This window comes from Pseudophryne corroboree, chromosome 3 (genome assembly GCF_028390025.1).
Source record: "Pseudophryne corroboree isolate aPseCor3 chromosome 3, aPseCor3.hap2, whole genome shotgun sequence".
Classification (NCBI taxonomy): Eukaryota; Metazoa; Chordata; class Amphibia; order Anura; family Myobatrachidae; genus Pseudophryne; species Pseudophryne corroboree.
In genome coordinates, this window is record NC_086446.1 from 162002936 (window position 1) to 162024527 (window position 21592).

Below are 21592 nucleotides of genomic sequence, written 5' to 3' on the forward strand. Positions count from 1 at the left end.
AAATAGACGCCATTCTTAATGAAGCTTGTTCCAAGGAACTCATCTCAACCAAACTGTGCGCGGCTCTCAAACAAGAAAACCCGGTGGTTCCGATATTTTTCACGGTCCCCAAAATTCATAAAAACCAGGAGTCACCTCTGGGCCGCCCCATAATCTCGGCCAGAAATTCAATCTTCCAGCCCATCTCAATATTTCTGGACGGGATCCTACAGCCGCTAGTAGTCAAACATGACAGATTCATCAAAGACACGTCCAGCTTTCTGAGAAAACTGGAGAGTATACCAATGGTCCCAGAGGGCGCCCTACTGTGCGTTATCGATGTGTGCAGTTTATACACTAGTATACCGCACAGGGAGGGCCTTCAGACAATCCGAGAATTCCTGATTAAAGAAAAAAAGGAGTCTCTTGACCTAGATCTTTTCAGGACACTGCTGGAGTTAACCTTAAAAAGGAACTATTTCCTATTCAACGGGCGGTTTTACCGCCAAACTTCCGGGTGCGCAATGGGAAGCAACGTCTCCCCTTCAGTAGCCAACATCTACATGTTTAAGGAAGAAGAACAGCTCTTTTTCAAGAACCCAGTAACAGCGAAACACGTCTTATTATACACAAGATTTATAGACGATCTTTTTATAATCTGGACGGGCACTGAAAACACTCTAAGACAGATTCTCGAAGACAACAATTCCAGCGGGTCACCCATAAAATATACCTTTCTGTTTAGTAACACCGCAGTTAACTATTTGGATGTTGAGGTCACCGTGAGAGAGGGGCATATCTCCACAAGTCTTTACACGAAGCCTACGGACAAGAACACGTTCCTAAGGGCAAACAGCCACCACCCGAAATCATTGATAAAGGGACTACCCAGGTCCCTGATGATTAGAGCACGCAGGATCATCAGTGACAGTACCCTAATAGAACCAGCCTTAGATTCCATGGTCCACAAGTTCATAGCCAGAGGGTATGACTCCAAACTTCTGTGGCAACAAAAATCCGAGGTGTTGAAAATGACAAGGAGCGACTTATTAATCACTAAAGACAAGGTCTGTCAACCCATAATACCATTTATAAGCAAACATAACACGGCAAGCACGGTTTTACCGAGGGCAACGAGAGCACTGTAGCCGATTATCTCCACTGACAGACAGCTGCATATCCTCGCAGACAAACGTCCATTAATGTGCTTCACAAGAGGGAGAAGCATTAAGGACTTAGTAGTCCATACGGACATCACTGATTTTCATCCTACCCCAACCGATAAATCTTCATTTTTAAAGAGGCCCTCCGGCTGTTATAAATGCCCTAAATGCACGACGTGTACACACATGCTTACTGGGTCAACCTTTCAACACCCACATCAAGCGCGGGTCTTCCACATTAGGTACCCTCTGTCATGCACCTCGACACATATAGTGTATTTCATCAAGTGCCCCTGCAATCTATACTATGTGGGGAAGACTGTGAGAACTCTGAGAGAAAGAATGGCCCTCCACAGGTCGGCCATTAAACAGGCCACCAGTGGGAAGGGATCTGACCAACCAGTGGCCAAGCACTTTGTTGAAAAGGGACACAAGCTACGAGATCTCAAACAGATGGCCATCGACCATGTTCCCCCCAACAGAAGAGGAGGGGATAGGAACGGAACACTTTTGAAGCTTGAGGCCAAGTGGATCTTCCAGTTGGGAACTATCAACCCCAATGGCCTTAATGAAATAATGCCCTGGAACGTTTTCCTATAAATCCTTTATTTATACAAGCAATATTTCACCGCGCAGATTACCTGCATTGCACATTAATCATGTTCATATATTGTTAGCCCCTAGGATCTTTTTTCCCCCGGCGTTGCCTGTTCAGAGGGATGGCTGCTCGGCTGCGAACCCATTAAACGACGGTCTAATTTTTTACAATATCACTCACATTTTTTCACACTAATCCTCACGTATTTAATACAATGTAGCATTCACCATCTAATCTACAAGATAGTCGATCAATCATTATTCATCCCCCAGCACTCCAACACTTACAATACACTTCAGAACGTTTCCGTTTCTGTCTTCCCTTCTCTCACCCCCTGAAATCCCCCCTTTTTTCAGACTCACTGCCCTTTCTTTCGTTCCTCTTCTCCCCTCCTTTCCTCACGCCCCCGTCCCCTGTATGCCATCTCCTTGTCACAACTTCCAACCTTTTTGCTCCTCTTATACTAGAAACACGGCGATTTTTTCATTGTAGCTGCATAATCATCGTCACAATCTCATTGAAGCGTTACATCATTTTTATTTTATTTTTCATGCATGCCCTGTGACACTATACATATATCCTTTTTGTAGGATACAGTAATTTAGTATGACATCCTAGTAACATGATAACAGCTGCACGAGAAATTCGAGAATAGCCACAGTTACATTGCATAGAGAGACCATGTCAGTCCCCGGGCACTGGTAGACACACCTGCCCAAGTAGGACTCAACATTACAATATGATAAATACATTTCAGCAACGATCAGGCCTCCCCTGAACATGGTTAACGACTGCAGCTCCCATTACATCTATCTTTGTTTATTATCCTTGTTGCCTTCACTGGTGTGTGGTTCGAGGGGCCCTGTCACTAAATGTCACTGTTATGTTATGTTTTGCACAGCACCGGCTCGCGTTGACGCGACCTCCGGCTTCCCGGTTACCATGGCTACACAACGCCACGTCATCACGCCGCGCCGTCTGTGCGCCAGTTCCGGGTCCCGAAGGCGCATCCGTGGGCGGTGCTTCTTCACGGCGGGCTTCTCTCAGGTATTTAGGTAAGTAATGTTTGCATGATGTTTATTTCTGATCACCTTGACAAAGGGGCGTGCGAGCCCCGAAACGTTGGTTCATTTGCTGATGTGAATACACGGTTTCCTTGATGAAGTCTGATGAGAAGAAACGTGTTGGATTTCCTGCACTGACCCCCTACTGATTTTAAGCTAAGTCTGATCTCCTATCCTTTTAAAAGAAAGCCTTGTTTTCATATGTTTTTATATGGTAATTTTTTATTCGTATTGTTAATTTTTTTAGTGGATTTTGTATTACTCTCATATGTATTAAACTTTTTTATTATTTATATATTTTTTCTGTTTTTTTAAATCGTATATGGGCCCTCATTCCGAGTTGATCGGTCGCAAGGCGAATTTAGCAGAGTTACACACGCTAAGCCGCCGCCTACTGGGAGTGAATCTTAGCTTCTTAAAATTGCGACCGATGTATTCGCAATATTGCGATTACTAACTACTTAGCAGTTTCAGAGTAGCTCCAGACTTACTCTGCCTGTGCGATCAGTTCAGTGCTTGTCGTTCCTGGTTGACGTCACAAACACACCCAGCGTTCGCCCAGGCACTCCCACCGTTTCTCCGGCCACTCCTGCGTTTTTTCCGGAAACGGTAGCGTTTTCAGCCACACGCCCCTGAAACGCCGTGTTTCCGCCCAGTAACACCCATTTCCTGTCAATCACATTACGATCGCCGGAGCGAAGAAAAAGCCGTGAGTAAAAATACTTTCTTCATAGTAAAGTTACTTGGCGCAGTCGCAGTGCGAACATTGCGCATGCGTACTAAGCGGATTTTCACTGCGATGCGATGAAAAATACCGAGCGAACAACTCGGAATGAGGGCCATGGTTAACATAATAACCTTTTATTAACAACACTTGTCGCCGACACCCCTATCCCTCCATTCTCTATACGTTTTTTGCAGTATTATACCAGTATTGCAATATTTAGGGTCTGGCTGACACCTATTAGTAAGGTCATGTGTGCTTTTTTATGGTAATTTTATCTATATTCATTTAGTTTACTGAGATTCCATCTCACAAGTGGCGCTATACTACTCTTTTTGCATATATATATATATATATATATATATATAGAGAGAGAGAGAGAGAGAGTATTATGGCAGATTTACCATTGTTAACACTCTTTCTGCAAAGTACACAGGGTTCCACAGGGAAACATTGGGGTGTAGAGTGGATCTGAATCCAGAGGCACCAACGGACAAAGCATTAGCTGTCCCAGGATGCATAGGGGCCTTCACTATAACCCCAACTCCAAGCACTGTGAGCTCAGTTTTGTTAACCAGTTCAATGCAGGAAGCAGGCAAGAAGAGAAGGAAGATGTTATTCACATAAGAACACATTCTCATGACAGGAGAAGGTACCAGTGGCTAATGCCATACAAACCCAAAGAAGCTAGGTGCGCCAGGGTGGGCGCCCTGTGGAACCCAGTGTACTTCACAGAAAGAGTGTTAACAATGGTAAGTCTACCATAACTTTCCTTTTCTGCAGCAGGGTACACATGTTTCCACAGGGAAACATCGGGGATGTCCTAAAGCAGTTCCTCAAAGGAAGGGACGTGCCTTAGCAGATGTTAGAATCCGACATCCAAAGGAAGCATCCTGGGAGGCGAAGGTATCGAAGGAATAGAACCTAAGAAACATGTTCACTGAGGACAACGTAGCCGCCTTGCACAATTGTTCTGCGGACGCGCCACAGCAGGCCGCATAAGAAGGTCCAACAGACCGGGTAGAATGGGCCTTAATCGAAGCTGGAGCTGGAAGACCAGCTTGCTCGAAAGCATGTGCAAACACCAGTGATCGCACTGAGTCCAAGAAAAGTGGGTCCCTGGGACCCCTCACTTTTAAAAATTGGGGTCATACCAGTCCTTTTCTGGGTTTTAGATTTTAGATTCTAGTGCACCGAAGACAGATCCCTTTTCTCTCTTTTCCTTTTCCCTTATCCTGCATCATTACATGATCTGTGGTAGCACCCCCTAACGATATACAAACAATTGATGTTACATTTATATTAGGGGTATTTTCCCTTATTCTTTTCCTGTGCAACTGATCTCCCCATCTCCCCTTTCCTTGTGACTTTTCTGGGTCCCATCGGAATGAAGGTTTTTAGTTATATTTTTAATTGGACACTACAAAGTGTTAAAAGGGGGAGGAGTTGGTGACAATTCTGCTGGGCTGTGTAGCATACAGGACACTGCACCAGAGCCGTAACTAGACATTTTGGAGCCCTAAGACAGAAAGCAAATTGGTGCTCCCCTTCCTACATGCCGAAGCCGCGCAGCAAAACTTTAGGGGTGTGACCACATAATAGTGGCAATTCACATTACACCACACAGTAGTGCAGCTTATACACATTGCACCAGGTAAAACCTCCTATACACACTGCGCCAGGTAGAGCACGTTATACATATTACACCACATAGAGCACGTTCTACACTTTGAGCCAGGTAGAGCACGTTATACATATTACACCAGGTAGAGCACTTATACACTTTGCGCCAAGCAGAGCATGTTATACACACTGCACCAGGTAGAGCACTGAAACACACTGCACCAGGTAGAGCAATGAGACACATTGCACCAGGTAGAGCAATGAGACACATTGCACCAGGTAGAGTGCCGAAACACATTGCACCAGGTAGAGTGCCGAGACACATTGCACCAGGTAGAGCGCCGAGACACATTGCACCAGGTAGAGCGCTGAGACACATTGCACCAGGTAGAGCGCAGAGACACATTGCACCAGGTAGAGCACTGAGACACATTGCACCAGGCAGAGCACATTATACACATTGCACCAGGTAGAGCACTTATATACTTTGCGCCAGGCAGAGCATGTTATACACATTGCACGAGGCAGAACACATTATACACATTGCACCAGGTAGAGCACTGAAACACATTGCACCAGGTAGAGTACTGAGACACATTGCACCAGGTAGAGCGCCGAGACATATTGCACCAGGTAGAGCACTGGAACACATTGCAACAAGTAGAGCGCCCATACACACTGCACCAGGTAGAGCGCCGAGACATATTGCATCATACCCCGGACACACACAGTAATTGCCCCCCCTCCCCATACAACCCGGACACATAAGCAGTAATTGACCCTCTCCCCTTACAACCCGGGAACACACACAGTAACTGGCCTCCTCCACTTACACCCCGGCACAGTGCAAGCACCTCCTCACTGGCAGCGCCCATATGGCAGGCACGGCGAGATCTGGCAGCCAGTGGTCAGTACACAGCAACGCGGAGACCGGGATATGGCAGGAGATATACACCTCACACACACTGGCCGGCGCTCAGAGCTGCTGACAGGAGCGGTGAAGACACTGACCTGCTGAGATGCGGGGCGCTCAGTCCATGAGCACGGGAACAATCGATCTGAGGGCGCCAGAGCAGAGGGTTCCAGCAACAGCAGTGCCAAGTCTGTGACAAATCGACACCTCCGCGGTGCTCACCTCCTCCCCCCACAGCCGCGGGCATCAATTACCCACTTAACAGGTTGTGATTGGCTGCTGCAGCAGAGCGCATCCCCGGGGGCCACCTATTTCAGAAAAGTGAGTCACCTGCCCTCAAAACCGGGTAAAATACGCGCTATAGCACGTTTTTTCGATCACTGAAAACAATTCTAATCCATCTGGTCAAAGTTTGCTTATTTGCAGGCCAGCCACGTTTGCGGAAACCAAACAGGACAAATAGGGTATCCAACCATCTAATAGAGGCGGTCCTGTCCACATAGACATGGAGAGGCCTAACCACATCTAAAGACCATTCTTTAACCAACAAGAGATAAAGGCCGGAACCACAATCTCTTGGTTAAGGTGAAAAGATGATACCACCTTAGGTAAGTAACCAGGCTGGGTTCAAAGAACTGCCCAGTCACGGTAGAAAATAAGAAAGGGCGGACGACAGGACAAAGCACTTAAGTCCGAGATGCTTCTTGCAGAGGCAATAGCCAGCAAGAACAGGACCTTGGCCGTGAGCCAATTGAGGTCCACCGATTTAAGAGGTTCAAAGGGAGACTATTGAAGGGGTTTCAATACAATAGACAGGTCCCATGGAGACACTGGGGGGGACATAGGGAGGAAGAATACATAGAACACCCTGAATGAACGTATGTAGATCAGGTATAGAGGCAACCTTGCGCTGAAACCACACAGACAAGGCAGATATGTGAACCTTGAGGGAGGCAAGACGAAAACCCAAGTCCAAGCCTCTTTGCAGAAAAGCCAGAATTCTGGAAGCCCAGAATCGATAGGCATCATAATTCTTATCAGCACACCAGGTGAAGTAAGAATGCCACACTCTCAGAGAGAGCCTCAGAGAACCCTTTGGACCTCAGGAGTGATGCTTCAAGAGCCACACTGTCAAAACCAGTCTGGACAGGTCCGGGTAGAGGCAAGGGCCCTGTATTAGGAGGTCTTGATGCTGAGGAAGTAGATGGGGTCACTTGGCCCGAGAGTCACCGCAGGTCAGAGAACCAGTGCCGTCTGGGCCACGCTGGAGCGATGAGAATCAGTATTCCTCCTTCTTGTTTGAACTTCCGAAATACCCTGGGCAGGAGTGACACTGGAGGGAATATGTAAGGCAGCTGAAAGTTCAGTGGAACTGCCAATGCGTCCACGAATGCTGCCTGAGGATCCCTGGTCCTTGATCCGAAGACTGGAACCTTGTGATTGTGTCGAAACGCCATGAGGTCCACGTCCGGCAAAACCCATCTGTCCACCTGGAGTTGGAAGACTTCGGGATGAAGACCCCACTATCCGGAGTGAACGTCCTGGTGACTGAGGAAGTCCACTTCCCAGTTTAGGACGCCTGGAATGAACACCGTCGATATGGCTGGTAGATGGCGTTCCACCCAACATAGGATTTTGGACACTTCCACCATTGCCCTGCGGCTTCTAGTGCCACCTTGATGGTTTATGTACGCCACTGTTGTGGCATTGTCTGATTGTACTTGAACAGACCTGTTCCGTACCAGAGGCAGGGCTAGAGTCAGTGCATTGAACACTGCTCTCAGCTCCAGAATATTGATCGGAAGAAGAGATTCTTCCATGGTCCAACGACCCTGAAATGAGTGTTGCACCAACACCGCTCCCCAACCCTACTGACAATGGACTGGTGTCCGTTGTCAGTAGGACCCAGTTGGGGAACCAGGTCAGTGACAGACGACCCTCCGGAGTCAAAGAGATCATTTGCGGTCTGATCTGATGAAGTAAGCCAGCCCACTTGCAAAGAATCAACCATTGTAGAGGGCAGTAATGAAACTGAGCGTACTCCATCATGTCGAAAGACTACACCATCATGCCAAGGACTTGCACCGCCGAGTGTATCAACACTCTAGGGCAACGAATGAAGTGCCTTATCCTGTCCTGCAGTTTCAGGACCTTGTCTGGAGACAGGAACAGTCTTTGACTGTGTGTGTCCAGAAGTGCCCCAAGGTGCACCATGCTCTGAGCTGGGAAAAGAGAGGACTTTTTCCAATTTATCAGCCACCCGTGGGCTTGAAGGAAAGTCACCATCAGCTGGAGATGACTGAGGAGAACTTCCTTTGAGCTTGCCAGAATAGGATATCATCCAAGTATGATAGGATTCTGTTTCCCTGGCGATGAAGGTGCACCGTCATAACGGCCATGACCCTGGTGAAGATCTGAGGAGCTGTAGCCAGTCCAAATGGCAGAGCCTGGAATTGGTAGTGAAGGTCGCCAATAGCAATTCGCAGGAACTGCTAATGCGAGATGGCAATAGGAATATGCAGATATGCATCATGTATATCCAGGGATACCATATAGTCTCCAGATTCCATAGCCAGAACCATTGTGTGCAGTGTTTCCATACAAAAATAAGATACTCTCACAAACTTGTTCAAAGATTTGAGGTTGAGTATAGGCCGATAGGACCCATTCGGTTTTGGGACCAGAAACAGGGTCGATTAATAACCTCTGCCCCTCTGGAGCTGAGGAACCTGCACAACCACTCCTGTACTCAGGAGGGAGTTTACAACCATTTGTAGAGCTTTCAACGGGTCTGACAAGAGCGCTGTTGATCAGAACTGGTGAGGAGGACATCTCTTGAAGGTGACAGCGTACCCGTGAGAAAATAAGATTTTACTTACCGGTAAATCTATTTCTCGTAGTCCGTAGAGGATGCTGGGACTCCGTAAGGACCATGGGGAATAGACGGGCTCCGCAGGAGATAGGGCACTTTAAGAAAGCTTTGGACTCTGGGTGTGCACTGGCTCCTCCCTCTTTGCCCCTCCTCCAGACCTCAGTTAGGGAAACTGTGCCCAGAGGAGATGGACAGTACGAGGAAGGATTTTTGTAAATCTAAGGGCTAGATCCATACCAGCCACACCAATCACACCGTATAACTTGTGATACACTACCCAGTCAACAGTATGAACAACAACATAGCCTCGGTTCAACCGATAAACTATAACATAACCCTTATGTAAGCAATAACTATATACAAGTCTTGCAGAAGAAGTCCGCACTTGGGACGGGCGCCCAGCATCCTCTACGGACTACGAGAAATAGATTTACCGGTAAGTAAAATCTTATTTTCTCTAACGTCCTTGACGATGCTGGGACTCCGTAAGGACCATGGGGATTATACCAAAGCTCCCAAACGGGCGGGAGAGTGCGGATGACTCTGCAGCACCGATTGAGCAAACAGGAGGTCCTCCTCAGCCAGGGTATCAAACTTATAGAACTTTGTAAAGGTGTTAGACCCCGACCAAGTAGCTGCTCGGCACAACTGTAATGCCGAGACACCTCGGGCAGCCGCCCAAGAAGAGCCCACTTTCCTAGTGGAATGGGCCTTAACCGATTTAGGCAATGGCAAACCTGCCGTAGAATGCGCCTGCTGAATCGTGTTACAGATCCAGCGAGCAATAGTTTGCTTTGAAGCAGGAGTGCCAACCTTGTTGGCCGCATACAGAACATACAGAGCTTCAGTCTTCCTGATTCTAGCCGTTCTGGTCACATAAATCTTCAAAGCCCTGACCACATCCAGGGACTCGGAGTCCTCCAAGTCCCGTGTAGCCACAGGCACGACAGTAGGTTGGTTCACATGAAAAGATGAGACCACTTTTGGCATAAAGTGAGGACGAGTCCTCAACTCTGCCCTATCCACGTGAAACACCAAGTATGGGCTTTTATGTGATAAAGCCGCCAATTCTGAAACACGTCTTGCCGAAGCTAATGCCAACAACATGACCACTTTCCACGTGAGGTATTTCAACTCCACAGTTTTGAGTGGTTCAAACCAAGGTGACTTGAGGAAACGTAACACCACGTTAAGATCCCAAGGCGCCACCGGAGGCACAAAGGGAGGCTGAATATGCAGCACACCCTACACAAAAGTCTGTACTTCAGGAAGAGAGGCTAATTCTCTTTGAAAGAAAATGGATAAGGCCGAAATTTGGACCTTTATGGACCCTAATTTTAGGCCCAAAGTCACTACTGTTTGAAGGAAGTGAAGTAGACGGCCCAAATGGAACTCCTCCGTAGGAGAAGCTCTGGCCTCACACCAAGAAACATATTTTCGCCATATACGGTGATAATGTTTTAACGTCACGTCTTTCCTAGCCTTGATCAGGGTAGGAATGACCTCCTCCGGAATCCCTTTTTCCGCTAGGATCCGGCGTTCAACCGCCATGCCATCAAACGCAGCCGCGGTAAGTCTTGGAACAGACAGGGCCCCTGCCGCAGCAGGTCCTGCCTTAGAGGAAGAGGCCACGGATCTTCTGTGAGCAACTCTTGCAGCTCCGGATACCAAGTCCTTCGTGGCCAATCTGGAACAATGAGGATTGTTCTGACCCTGCTTATTCTTATTATTCTCAACACTTTGGGTATGAGAGGAAGAGGAGGAAACACATAGACCGATCTGAACACCCAAGGTGTCACCAGAGCGTCTACCGCTACCACCTGAGGGTCCCTTGACATGGCGCAATACCACTTTAGCTTTTTGTTGAGACGGGATGCCATCATGTCTATTTGAGGCAGTCCCCACCGACCCGTGATCTGTGCAAAGACTTCTTGATGAAGTCCCCACTCTCCCAGATGCAGGTCGTGCCTGCTGAGGAAGTCCGCCTCCCAGTTGTCCACCCCCGGGATGAACACTGCTGATAGCGTGCTTACATGGCCTTCCGCCCAGCGTAGAATCCTGGTCGCTTCTGCCATGGCCACTCTGCTCCTTGTTCCGCCTTGGCGGTTTATATGAGCCCTTGCCGTGACATTGTCTGACTGAATCAGAACCGGATTTCCCAAAGCAATTCCTCCGCTTGACGCAGGGCGTTGTATATGGCCCTCAACTCCAGGACGTTGATGTGGAGACTAGTCTCTAGATTTGACCAGAGACCTTGGAAATTTCTTCCCAGTGTGACTGCTCCCCAGCCTCGGAGGCTTGCATCCGTGGTCCCCAGGACCCAGTCCTGAATGCCGAACCTGCGACCCTCTAGTAGGTGAGCACTGTGCAGCCACCACAGGAGAGATACCCTGGTCCTGGGAGACAGGGTGATCCTTCGATGCATTTGTAAATGGGACCCGGACCACTTGTCCAAGAGGTCCCATTGAAAAGTCCTCGCATGGAACCTGCCGAATGGTATGGCCTCGTATGAAGCCACCATCTTCCCCAGGACCCGCGTGCAATGATGCACTGAAACCTGTTTTGGTTTTAATAGGTTCCTGACCAGGGCTATGAGCTCCTGAACCTTTTTGATCGGAAGAGAAACCTTTTCCTGGTCTGTGTCTAGAATCATGCCCAAAAAAGTCAGACGCATTGTAGGGACTAGCTGGGACTTCGGTATATTGAGAATCCAGCCGTGTAACTGCAACGTCTTCATGGACAGAGACACGCTGTCCACAACTTCTCCCGAGATCTCGCCTGTTTGAGGAGATCGTCCAAGTATGGGATAATTGTGACCCCCTACCTGCGCAGGAGCACCTTCATTTCCGCCACTACCTTGGTGAAAATTCTCGGGGCCGTGGAAAGCCCAAACGGCAACGTCTGAAATTGGTAGTGATAGTCCTGCACTGCAAATCTCAAGAACGCCTGATGAGAGGGGAATACCGGAACATGAAGGTAAGTATCCTTTATGTCCAGGGACACCATCCAATCCCCCCCCTCCAGGCTGGCGATGACCGCCCTGAGTGATTCCATTTTGAACTTGAACCTCTTCAAGTACAGGTTCAGGGATTTTAGGTCTAAAATGGGTCTGACCGAACCGTACGGTTTTGTTTCGGGACCACAAACAGGGTTGAGTAATATCCCTCTCCTTGCTGGAGATGAGGAACTGTGACAATCACCTGTTGAATATACAATTTTTGGATTGCTGCCAACACTAGCTTCCTCTCTGACGGGGAAGCCGGCAGAGCCGATTTGAAAAACCGGCGAGGAGGCAAGTCTTCGAATTCCAGCCTGTATCCTTGAGAAACAATCTCTAATGCCCAGGGATCCACCTGCGAGTGAACCCAGACGTGGCTGAAAAACCGAAGACAAGCCCCCCACTAGATCTGCCTCCCCCTGGGAAGCCCCAGCGTCATGCGGTGGACTTTGCAGACGCAGGGGACGACTTCTGCTCTTGGGAACTAGCTGTGTGCAGCTTCTTTCCCCTGCCTTTCCCTCTGGCAACAAAGGACGATCCCCGTACCTTTTTGTTTTTATTAGAACGAAAGGACTGCATTTGATAATGAGGTGCCTTTTTTGTTTGCTGCGGGGGGACATAAGGTAAGAAATTCGACTTACCAGCCGTAGCAGTAGAGACAAGGTCCGAGAGGCCATCTCCAAACAACTCCTCCCCTTTGTAAGGCAAGGACTCCATATGCCGCTTTGAATCGGCGTCTCCCGTCCACTGTCGGGTCCACAAGAGCCGCCTAGCAGAAATAGACATAGCATTTATTCTGGAGCTTAATAAACAAATGTCTCTCTGAGCATCTCTCATATACAAGGCAGCATCTCTGATATGCTCTATGGTCATTTGAATGGCATCCCTATCTAAGGTGTCAATCTCCATAGATAAGGAATCTGCCCATGCCACAACCGCACTACAAACCCAGGCCGACGCCATAGCCAGTCTAACAATAGTACCTGAATGAGTGTAAATGTGCTTCATGGTAATTTCCTGCCTGCGATCAGCAGGATCCTTGAGGGAAGCCGTATCCTGAGAAGGCAGTGCCACCTTTTTGGACAAGCGTGTCAGCGCCTTGTCTACTTTAGGCGAAGATTCACATCATATCCTATCCGTTTGTGGAAAAGGATACGCCATAAGAATCCTTTTGGGAACTTGTGGTCTCCTATCCGGAGATTCCCAAGCCTTTTCGCACAATTAACTCAGTTCAAATGAGGACATAAAGGTGACTTCAGGCTTTTTCCCCTTATACATGTGTACCCTCGTGTCAGGGACAGGGGATTCCTCAGTAATATGCAAAACCTCTTTAATGGCAATAATCATGTACCGAATACCTTTTGCCACCCTCGGCTGTAATTTTGCATCTTCACAGTCGACACTAGAGTCAGTATCCGTGTCGGTATCTGTGTCATCGATCTGGGATATGGTGCGCTTCTGAGACCCCGAAGGGCCTGGCGCCACAGGGACAGGCATGGACTGGCTACCTGACTGATCCCTAGCTTCAGCCTTGTCTAACCTTTTATGCAATAGATTGACATTTGCATTCAAGAAATTCAGCATATCCACCCATTCCGGTGTCGGCGTTGCAGACGGTGACATGACATTCAAGCACTTCCCCTCCACATTAAGCGAGCCTTCCTCGTCAAACATGTCGACACACGCGTGCCGACACACTTCACACACACACAGGGAACCTCTTTTCTGAAGACAGTATCCCCTTCAAGGCCCTTTGGAGAGACAGAGAGAGAGGATGCCAGCACACACCCCAGCGCAATGACCCTGGAGACCAACACAAAATGTTTTTCCCCCAGCCGCGCTGTATAATATGTTATCCGCCAATTATGTGCCTTTTGCCATAATAGAGGTGTTATATTGCTGCCCAGGGCGCGCCCCCCCCCCCCTGCGCCCTGCACCCTTACAGTGACCGGAGTATGTGAGGTGTATGGGAGCAATGACGCACAGCTGCAGTGCTGTGCATTACCTCAGTGAAGCTGAAGGCTTCTGCCGCCTGACGTCTTCTGACTTCGGTTCTTCTGGCTCTGTGAGGAGAACGGCAGCGCGGCTCTGGGGGTGGACGCCCAGTAAGAACCTGTGTTCACCCCCTCTTGAGCTAATGGTGTCCAGTAGCCGAGGAAGCAGAGCCTATCTTAGACAAGAAGGTCTGCCCCTCTCTCCTCAGTTCCTCGATGCAGGGAGCCTGTTGCCAGCAGTGCTCCCTGTAAAAAAGTAGAAAAAAATCCAAACAAAAATGCTTCTAGGCAGAGAACTCAGGAGAGCTCTCTGCAGTGCACCCATCCTGCTCTGGGCACAGTGTAAAACTGAGGTCTGGAGGAGGGGCATAGAGGGAGGAGCCAGTGCACACCCAGAGTCCAAAGCTTTCTTAAAGTTCCCTATCTCCTGCGGAGCCCGTCTATTCCCCATGGTCCTTACGGAGTCCCAGCATCCTCAAGGACGTTAGAGAAACTTCCAGTACCCAAGCATCTGAAGTGGTCGTGAGCCAGACCTGGGGGAACTGTAGAAGTCAGCCTCCCACCCTGGGGTCCCCCGTGGAAGGCCTGCCCCGTCATGCAGCATGCTTCTCATGTTTTGCAGCTGGCTGACGGGCTGCCTAGGACTGTTTCGCCTTGGGCTTGAATGGTTTGGAAACGTAAGACTGTCTAGGGCATGGGTCTTCAACCTGCGACCCTCCAGCTGCTGTGGAACTACACATCCCAGCATGCCCTGCCTCAGTTTTAGCATACCTTAATAGCAAAACTGTGGCAGGGCATGCTGGGATGTGTAGTTTCACAGCAGCTGGAGGGCCACAGGATGAAGACCCATGGTCTAGGGTATGGTTCCCTTGAGGTTGAAAGGAACGAAAAGTGGTGCTTTTCACCTTCTGAGAAGGGTTATATGTGGGGAGAAAAGCCGTCTTAGCAGCTGCCAATTCAGACACTGTTATAGCTGGGAAACACTGAAAGTGAAACCACACAGCAGTACAGTCACATGCAATACAGAATTTATATCACAATAAAGCTGCACTGGACTAGTATATCACAGTACGGTCCAAAGACCGGAGGATATAGCAGACTACTTGTACAATATAATCTGCAATATGTACACAATTTCTCAACTGACGCTGTCTCAAAGACATGCAGGATACTTAAGTGTAATGTAAATGCGCGGCGCTTTGTATTTATTATTATTATCCTTTATTTATATGGCGGCACAAGGGTTCCGCAGCGCCCAATTACAGAGTACATAAACAAATAATCAAACAGGAAAACAGCAACTTACAGTTGATGACAGCATAGGACAAGTACAGGGTAAATAAACATAGTTACATCAGCAGATGACACTGGAATAAGTATCAGGTGGCAGAAGACTGATGGAATTGGTGCAGTTGAAGATTATTAAAGTAAGAAAGGATAAGCACATGAGGGAAGAGGGCCCTGCTCGTGAGAGCTTACATTCTAAAGGGGAGGGGTAGACAGACAGGGGTGACACAGTTGGGGTACATAGAGAGCGTAGAACAGAGGGTTAGGATGAGATTTGGCTGGGTTTGGTGAAGAAGTGGGTCTTGAGAGCCCGTTTGAAGTTTTGTAGAGAGGTGGAGAGTCTGAGGGGGAGAGGTAGGGAATTCCAAAGAAGTGGTGCAGCACGTGAAAAATCTTGGAGGTAGGAGTGGGAGGAAGTAATCCGTAGGCAGGAGAGTCGGCGTGCATTAGCAGAACGAAGAGGACGGGTGGGAGTGTAATGGGAGATAAGGTCAGAGATGTAGATGGGAGAGGAGTGGGTGAGGGCTTTGTAAGCGAGTGTGAGAAGCTTGAAATGGATTCTGAAAGGGAAGGGGAGCCAGTGAAGGTCTAGTAAGAGAGGAGAGGTGGACGTAGTGCGTTTGGTGAGGAAGATGAGCCGGGCAGCAGCATTGAGGATAGATTGGAGTGGAGAGAGGTATTTGTCAGGAATGCCAGTCAGGAGCAGATTACAGTAGTCCAGTCTGGAGATGACCAGTGAGTGGATAAGAGTCTTAGTAGCATCCTGGGTCAGAAAGGGTCTGATCCTGGAAATATTTTTTAGATGAAAATGGCAGGTTTGTGAGAGGTGCTGAATGTGTGGTTTGAAGGAGAGTGAGGAGTCAAGGATTACTCCAAGACAGCGCACTTGGGGGCTAGATGAGATAGTAGTGCCATCAATAGATAATGAGATTGTAGGAGGTGAGGTTATGCTGGAGGGAGGGAGGATGATCAGCTCGGTCTTAGACATGTTAAGTTTAAGAAAGCGCTGGGACATCCAGGAAGAGGTAGAGAGACAGTTGGAGATACGAGTGAGGAGAGCAGGGGAGAGGTCTGGAGAGGAAAGATAGATTTGGGTGTCATCAGCGTAGAGATGATATTGGAAACCAAAAGAACTAATGAGCTTACCTAGTGAGGACGTATAGAGAGAGAAGAGAAGAGGACCAAGGACAGAACCTTGGGGTACCCCTATAGTTAGTGGAAGTGAGGGGGAGGTGGAGTCATGAGAGGAGACAGAGAAAGAACGGTCAGAATGGTAGGAGGACAGCCAAGAGAGGGCAGTGTCACATAAACCAATGGAGTGAAGAATTTGCAGTAGGAGAGGATGGTCCACAGTGTCAAAAGCAGCAGAGAGATAAAGTAGAATAAGTATAGAGTAGTGTCCCTTAGATTTAGCAGCATGGAGGTCATTGCATACTTTTGTAAGGGCTTTGTACAGGCGGCTTTACGTGGGAGACCTTGCCCAGCAATCCCAGAGACCTGCTGCTGCTATGCTTGTAACATGGCACCTAGCGTCTCTGTGAGGGAATGAGGGATAGTGGCGCCCTGGGCTAGGGGAGGTGCTAAAGTTCAAGCTCCGCCTCCCCTATGCTGGTCTTCTACCCCAGGTACTATGGAGCCTTATTAAATGGGGTGTTAGTACCCCCGACCTGTGCTCCTATTGCCCTGGTGTAGTGGGGTCCCTGCCCATCTCCCTTAACTGCGGACAGAACGTGATTTAGTCGCAGGTCCAGCAAGGAGACCCTCTTACCTGCCTCCCGGTAGCAGCCACGCAATCCTGGAGGACGGTCCGGGACTGTGCCTACATCCGCGGGCGTCTCTGCCGCAAGTACCCAGGAACCAGGCCAGCGGGAGTATGTGGCGCTGCTGGGGAGGTGATAGAGCTGCAGCACAGAAGTCAATCTGACTTGTAGTGCTATCAGTCCAGAGAATAAAAGGTCAGATTTCTGTCAGAAATGTAAAGCTTTCAGGGCTGCCAGCGCAGACCTCCTGTTTAGTGACCTGCTACTGCAGGAACCAACTTCAAAACTGAGCTTTGAGGCGGGGTTATAGAGGAGGACCCTATGCATCCTGGGACATCTAAAGCTTTGCCTGTTTGTGCCTCTGGATCCAGATCCACTCTACACCCCGACGTTTCCCTGTGGAAACCTGTGTAGCCTGCTGTAGAATTTTTAAAACTGTATGCCAGCCTGTAATTAACTAGCCAGGGTCACAAGTCACCAGCCATTTGGTCTAAGGAAATGTATATGTGCTCTTCACAGCAAGGGGTATTTATAAATGACATACTACACCCATAACAGGCACACTTTACAGGGAAGCTTGACAAGTTACACCTAGTGACACATCAGGTCAACATTGGCACTAGACAGGCAGCCTACTGAACCTCCCCAAAAGTAATAGCATCTATGGAGATTGATGAGATGCTGCAGCTAGGGGTGATTCAGAGGTCCAACAGTTATTTGGCAGTCCCAGTAGTACTGGTTTCCAAGGAATGTGGGTGTACCCGATTCTATGTGGATTACAGGAGGCAGGGAAATGAGCACAAAGTCCTCTGCTTCAGTAGGAAACTGCTCCCCAGGGAAGGGGCAGATGCCACTATTGAGAAGGAATGTCTAGCTATTGTTTGGGCATTGCAAAAGCTGCAGCCGTACCTCTATGGGAGAGACTTCACTGAAATTTCAATCCACAGTCCATTCACCTGGTTGAACAAGGTTGCCAGGGGAAACCATAAACTGCTGAGATGGAGTCTCGTTTTGCAGCAGTACACATTCACTATTCAATACAAAAAAGAGGCAAGGCACGGGAATGCCGATGGACTCCCCCAACAAGGTCGACACATGTATTTTGTTTGTTTTTTCATGTTTTTACAAATTTTGCTGAATTTACTATCCATGTCAAAAACTATTACTATTAGTAACTTTGGTGCGAGCGAAGCGGAATGAGCCACTGCACACGAAGCATGCCGAGCGCACGTGCTTCTATTATTTTGGGTGATATATGGTTAAACATGCAAAATAACAACCAAATATAATAAAAAATACTTGTGTCAACTTTTTTGTGTTGACCATTTTCATGTTGACCTTTTGTTCCTGTTGACCTATTGACTGTAGACCTTTTGCCTGTCTATCTATCAATACACACTACACCCAAGGGTTTCTATAAACACTAATCAGACTGGTTTAAATGTTCTGGATGAGTAATGAAGGATAACAATAGGTATAAAATATAATTATGCACTTGCACCAGCCCAATGCTAGATGCACAAGACAAATAGTCAGGATTAGGGATGCCATAGCTCCGCCCCCGATACCCACTAAGCCCCACACCATTTTTCATTGGCCCGTGGCCCGGCCAGTACCTTTCAGTGATAGCCATTGAGTGGTGCAAACCATCGATGGTTCACCATAGATGATTCAAGTGCCATTGATGGTTATCACCGATGATACCAGCGAGGGCAACCATCGATGGCCATCCCTAGTCAGTATCCCGACAGCGGAATCCCGATGGTCACAATGCCAACAGATCCCGCCAGTATTAGGGCAAGGGTTAATTTTAAGGTTAGGCACTAGGGGGGCGGTTAGGATTAGGCTTCGGGAGGGGAAGGTTAGGGTTAGGCTGCCAAATGGGACAGTTAAGGTTAGGCTGTGGGAGGGATGGGTTAAGGCTAGGGTTAGAATACTCACCGGGATCCTTTGGCATTGTGACTGCCGGGATTCTGACCATTGGGATCCTGACCGCTGACATTTCATATCCAACCCGTCCAGAAGATTCCCTTTCCTGAACACACAACTCAGAATCTCATGGAACTGTATATACAGATATATCCTCCCTCATCTAACCTGCGAACGGGTCGCACAGGTGCGCACATCATGATTGCAACTAGTTGTGCCCACGTGCAGTCCATACCCGCAATCCATAGAATCACAGCCACTTGCACACTATCCATGGCAAATGGCCTGCGACTTTCAGCAGTCATGGGTCAGATGAGGAAGGTCCCATCTGTATACGTCAATGACCCTCCCATCAGGAATATCCAATCAATGTGAGTTGATATTTACATAATCCTAATTTAACAAACAACAATTTGTCCATTAGATTATATTCAATTGTCAATTGCGTATTTATCCATATTGTGAAAATATTTACCCATTGAAGTAACTGTGCATGTCTTTCAATGTAAATATTTTAAGAATATTCATGTTTATGCACATGACTCTATGGGGGGGAATTTAATTTAATGGGTGCCTACTACTAGAGGGCACCCGCTGGCAGCAGCTCAAGTGCCCATGCTGCCGGGAGATCGGGTGCATCTGGGCATGCATAAACAATGGGATTACCCCCTATATTTTTGTCACCATGCATTATTTTGATCAATTGTTGTATTGCTTCATTGATTGCTTAATTGCTTCATTGATTGGTTCACTCATTCGGTCATTGATTCACCAGTAGTGCCCTTGTTTCCTTTTTCCCATTAAACTAGGACTAGGATTATAGAATTATATAAAAATGTTCCTCACCATAATGTCCTGAAGCTGAAATCTGAGAGTCACTAATTTTTCCAGATGATAAACCAAGAGGTTGGTGGCATTCTGCAAAAAAGAATATAAGAAACATAAGAAATTCCTCCTTGACCTTTTCTCTTGCCAGTAATAGAAAGACATACAGCAATTATGTTAATGTTTCACTGTATTGTGAGTACTGTGTAGGCCCTCATTCCGAGTTGTTCGCTCGCTAGCTGCTTTTAGCAGCATTGCACACGCTAGGCCGCCGCCCTCTGGGAGTGTATCTTCGCTTAGCAGAATTGCGAACGAAAGAGTAGCAGAATTGCGAATACATAATTTTTAGCAGTTTCTGAGTAGCTTGAGACTTACTCCTAACACTGCGATCAGCTCAGCCCGTTTCGTTCCTGGTTTAACGTCACAAACACGCCCTGCGTTCGGCCAGCCACTCCCCCGTTTCTCCAGACACTCCTGCGTTTTATCCTGGCACGCCTGTGTTTTTCCGCACACTCCCAGAAAACGGTCAGTTTCCGCCCAGAAACACCCACTTCCTGTCAATCACACTCCGATCACTTCAACTATGAAAATTATTTGTTCGGACGTGAGTAAATCTACTAAGTTTTGTGCTAAAATACTTAGCGCATGCGCACTGCGTACCATGCGCATTTTTGCCTTAATCGCTCCATTGCAAAAATCGGCAACGAGCGAACAACTCAGAATGACCCCCATAATGTATTGAGTCTTTTTTCATAGTGCATAAAACAATTTCTAGAAATGCTGACTGTAATTTCTATAGTAGCATCTTAGGCAAGCACAAGGAGAGATTACAGGTCCTGGATAACCCTCTCAAATCAGAAATACTTTTAGAAATATGGAGGAATGCTGTTGAAATGTTATTTCTAGCACTGTACAAACTCGAGTACAGGCTCATTTTACAGACTTTTCCAGAGCATGGATATACTGTGTAATGACTGCTATTTATAATACTAACTGTACTTTAACATAGAATGTACTAGAGATGAGCGGGTACGGTTCGTCAAGATCCGAATCCCCCCCGAACTTCACGTGTTTTACACCGGTCCGACGCAGCCTCGGATCTTCCCGCCTTGCTCGGTTAACCCAAACGAGGCCGAACGTCATTATCCCGCTGTCGGATTCTCGCGAGATTCGTATTCCATATAAAGAACCGCGCTTCGCCGCCATTTTCACTCGTGCATTGTAGATTGAGCGGAGAGGACGTGGCTACGTTCTCTGCCTGAAAACCTCAATATCTGTGCTCAGTGTGCTGCATTGTGGTGACCACCAGTATATTATAGTAGTACAGTACAGTAGGCCATTGCTGTATCTTCCAGCTCCGTGTCAGACTCAGTTCTAGTATCCTTATCAGTGCTCAATATCTGCTGCATTGTTGTGTGACCAGTATATAGTAGTACAGTGCAGCATTTTGGTGACCACCAGTATATAGTAGTACAGTACAGTAGGCCATTGCTGTATCTTGCAGCTCTGTGTCACTTCTAGTATCCATATCTGTGCTACATTGTTGTGAGCAGTATATAGTAGTACAGTGCAGCATTTTGGTGACAACCAGTATATAGTAGTATAGTACAGTAGGCCATTGCTGTATCTTGCAGCTCTGTGTCACGACTAGTATCCATATCTGTGCCTCATTGTTGTGAGCAGTATATAGTAGTACAGTGCAGCATTTTGGTGACCACCAGTATATAGTAGTACAGTACAGTAGGCCATTGCTGTATCTTGCAGCTCTGTGTCACTTCTAGTATCCATATCTGTGCTGCATTGTTGTGACCAGTATATAGTAGTACAGTGCAGCATTTTGGTGACCACCAGTATATAGTAGTA

The 21592-nt window shown here is 47.7% G+C and overlaps 1 protein-coding gene across 2 annotated transcripts in view; it reads right to left on the reverse strand.

Annotated features, from left to right (window-relative positions):
* The window catches only part of LOC135054997 (coagulation factor VIII-like), a 638500-nt gene that overhangs the window by 143828 nt on the left and 473080 nt on the right, over positions 1-21592 (reverse strand). For both annotated transcript variants that reach the window (XM_063958535.1, XM_063958534.1), the window contains exon 20: positions 19751-19822. In XM_063958535.1, coding sequence (XP_063814605.1) covers positions 19751-19822 — 72 coding nt within the window. The remainder of the gene's footprint in view (positions 1-19750; positions 19823-21592) is intronic.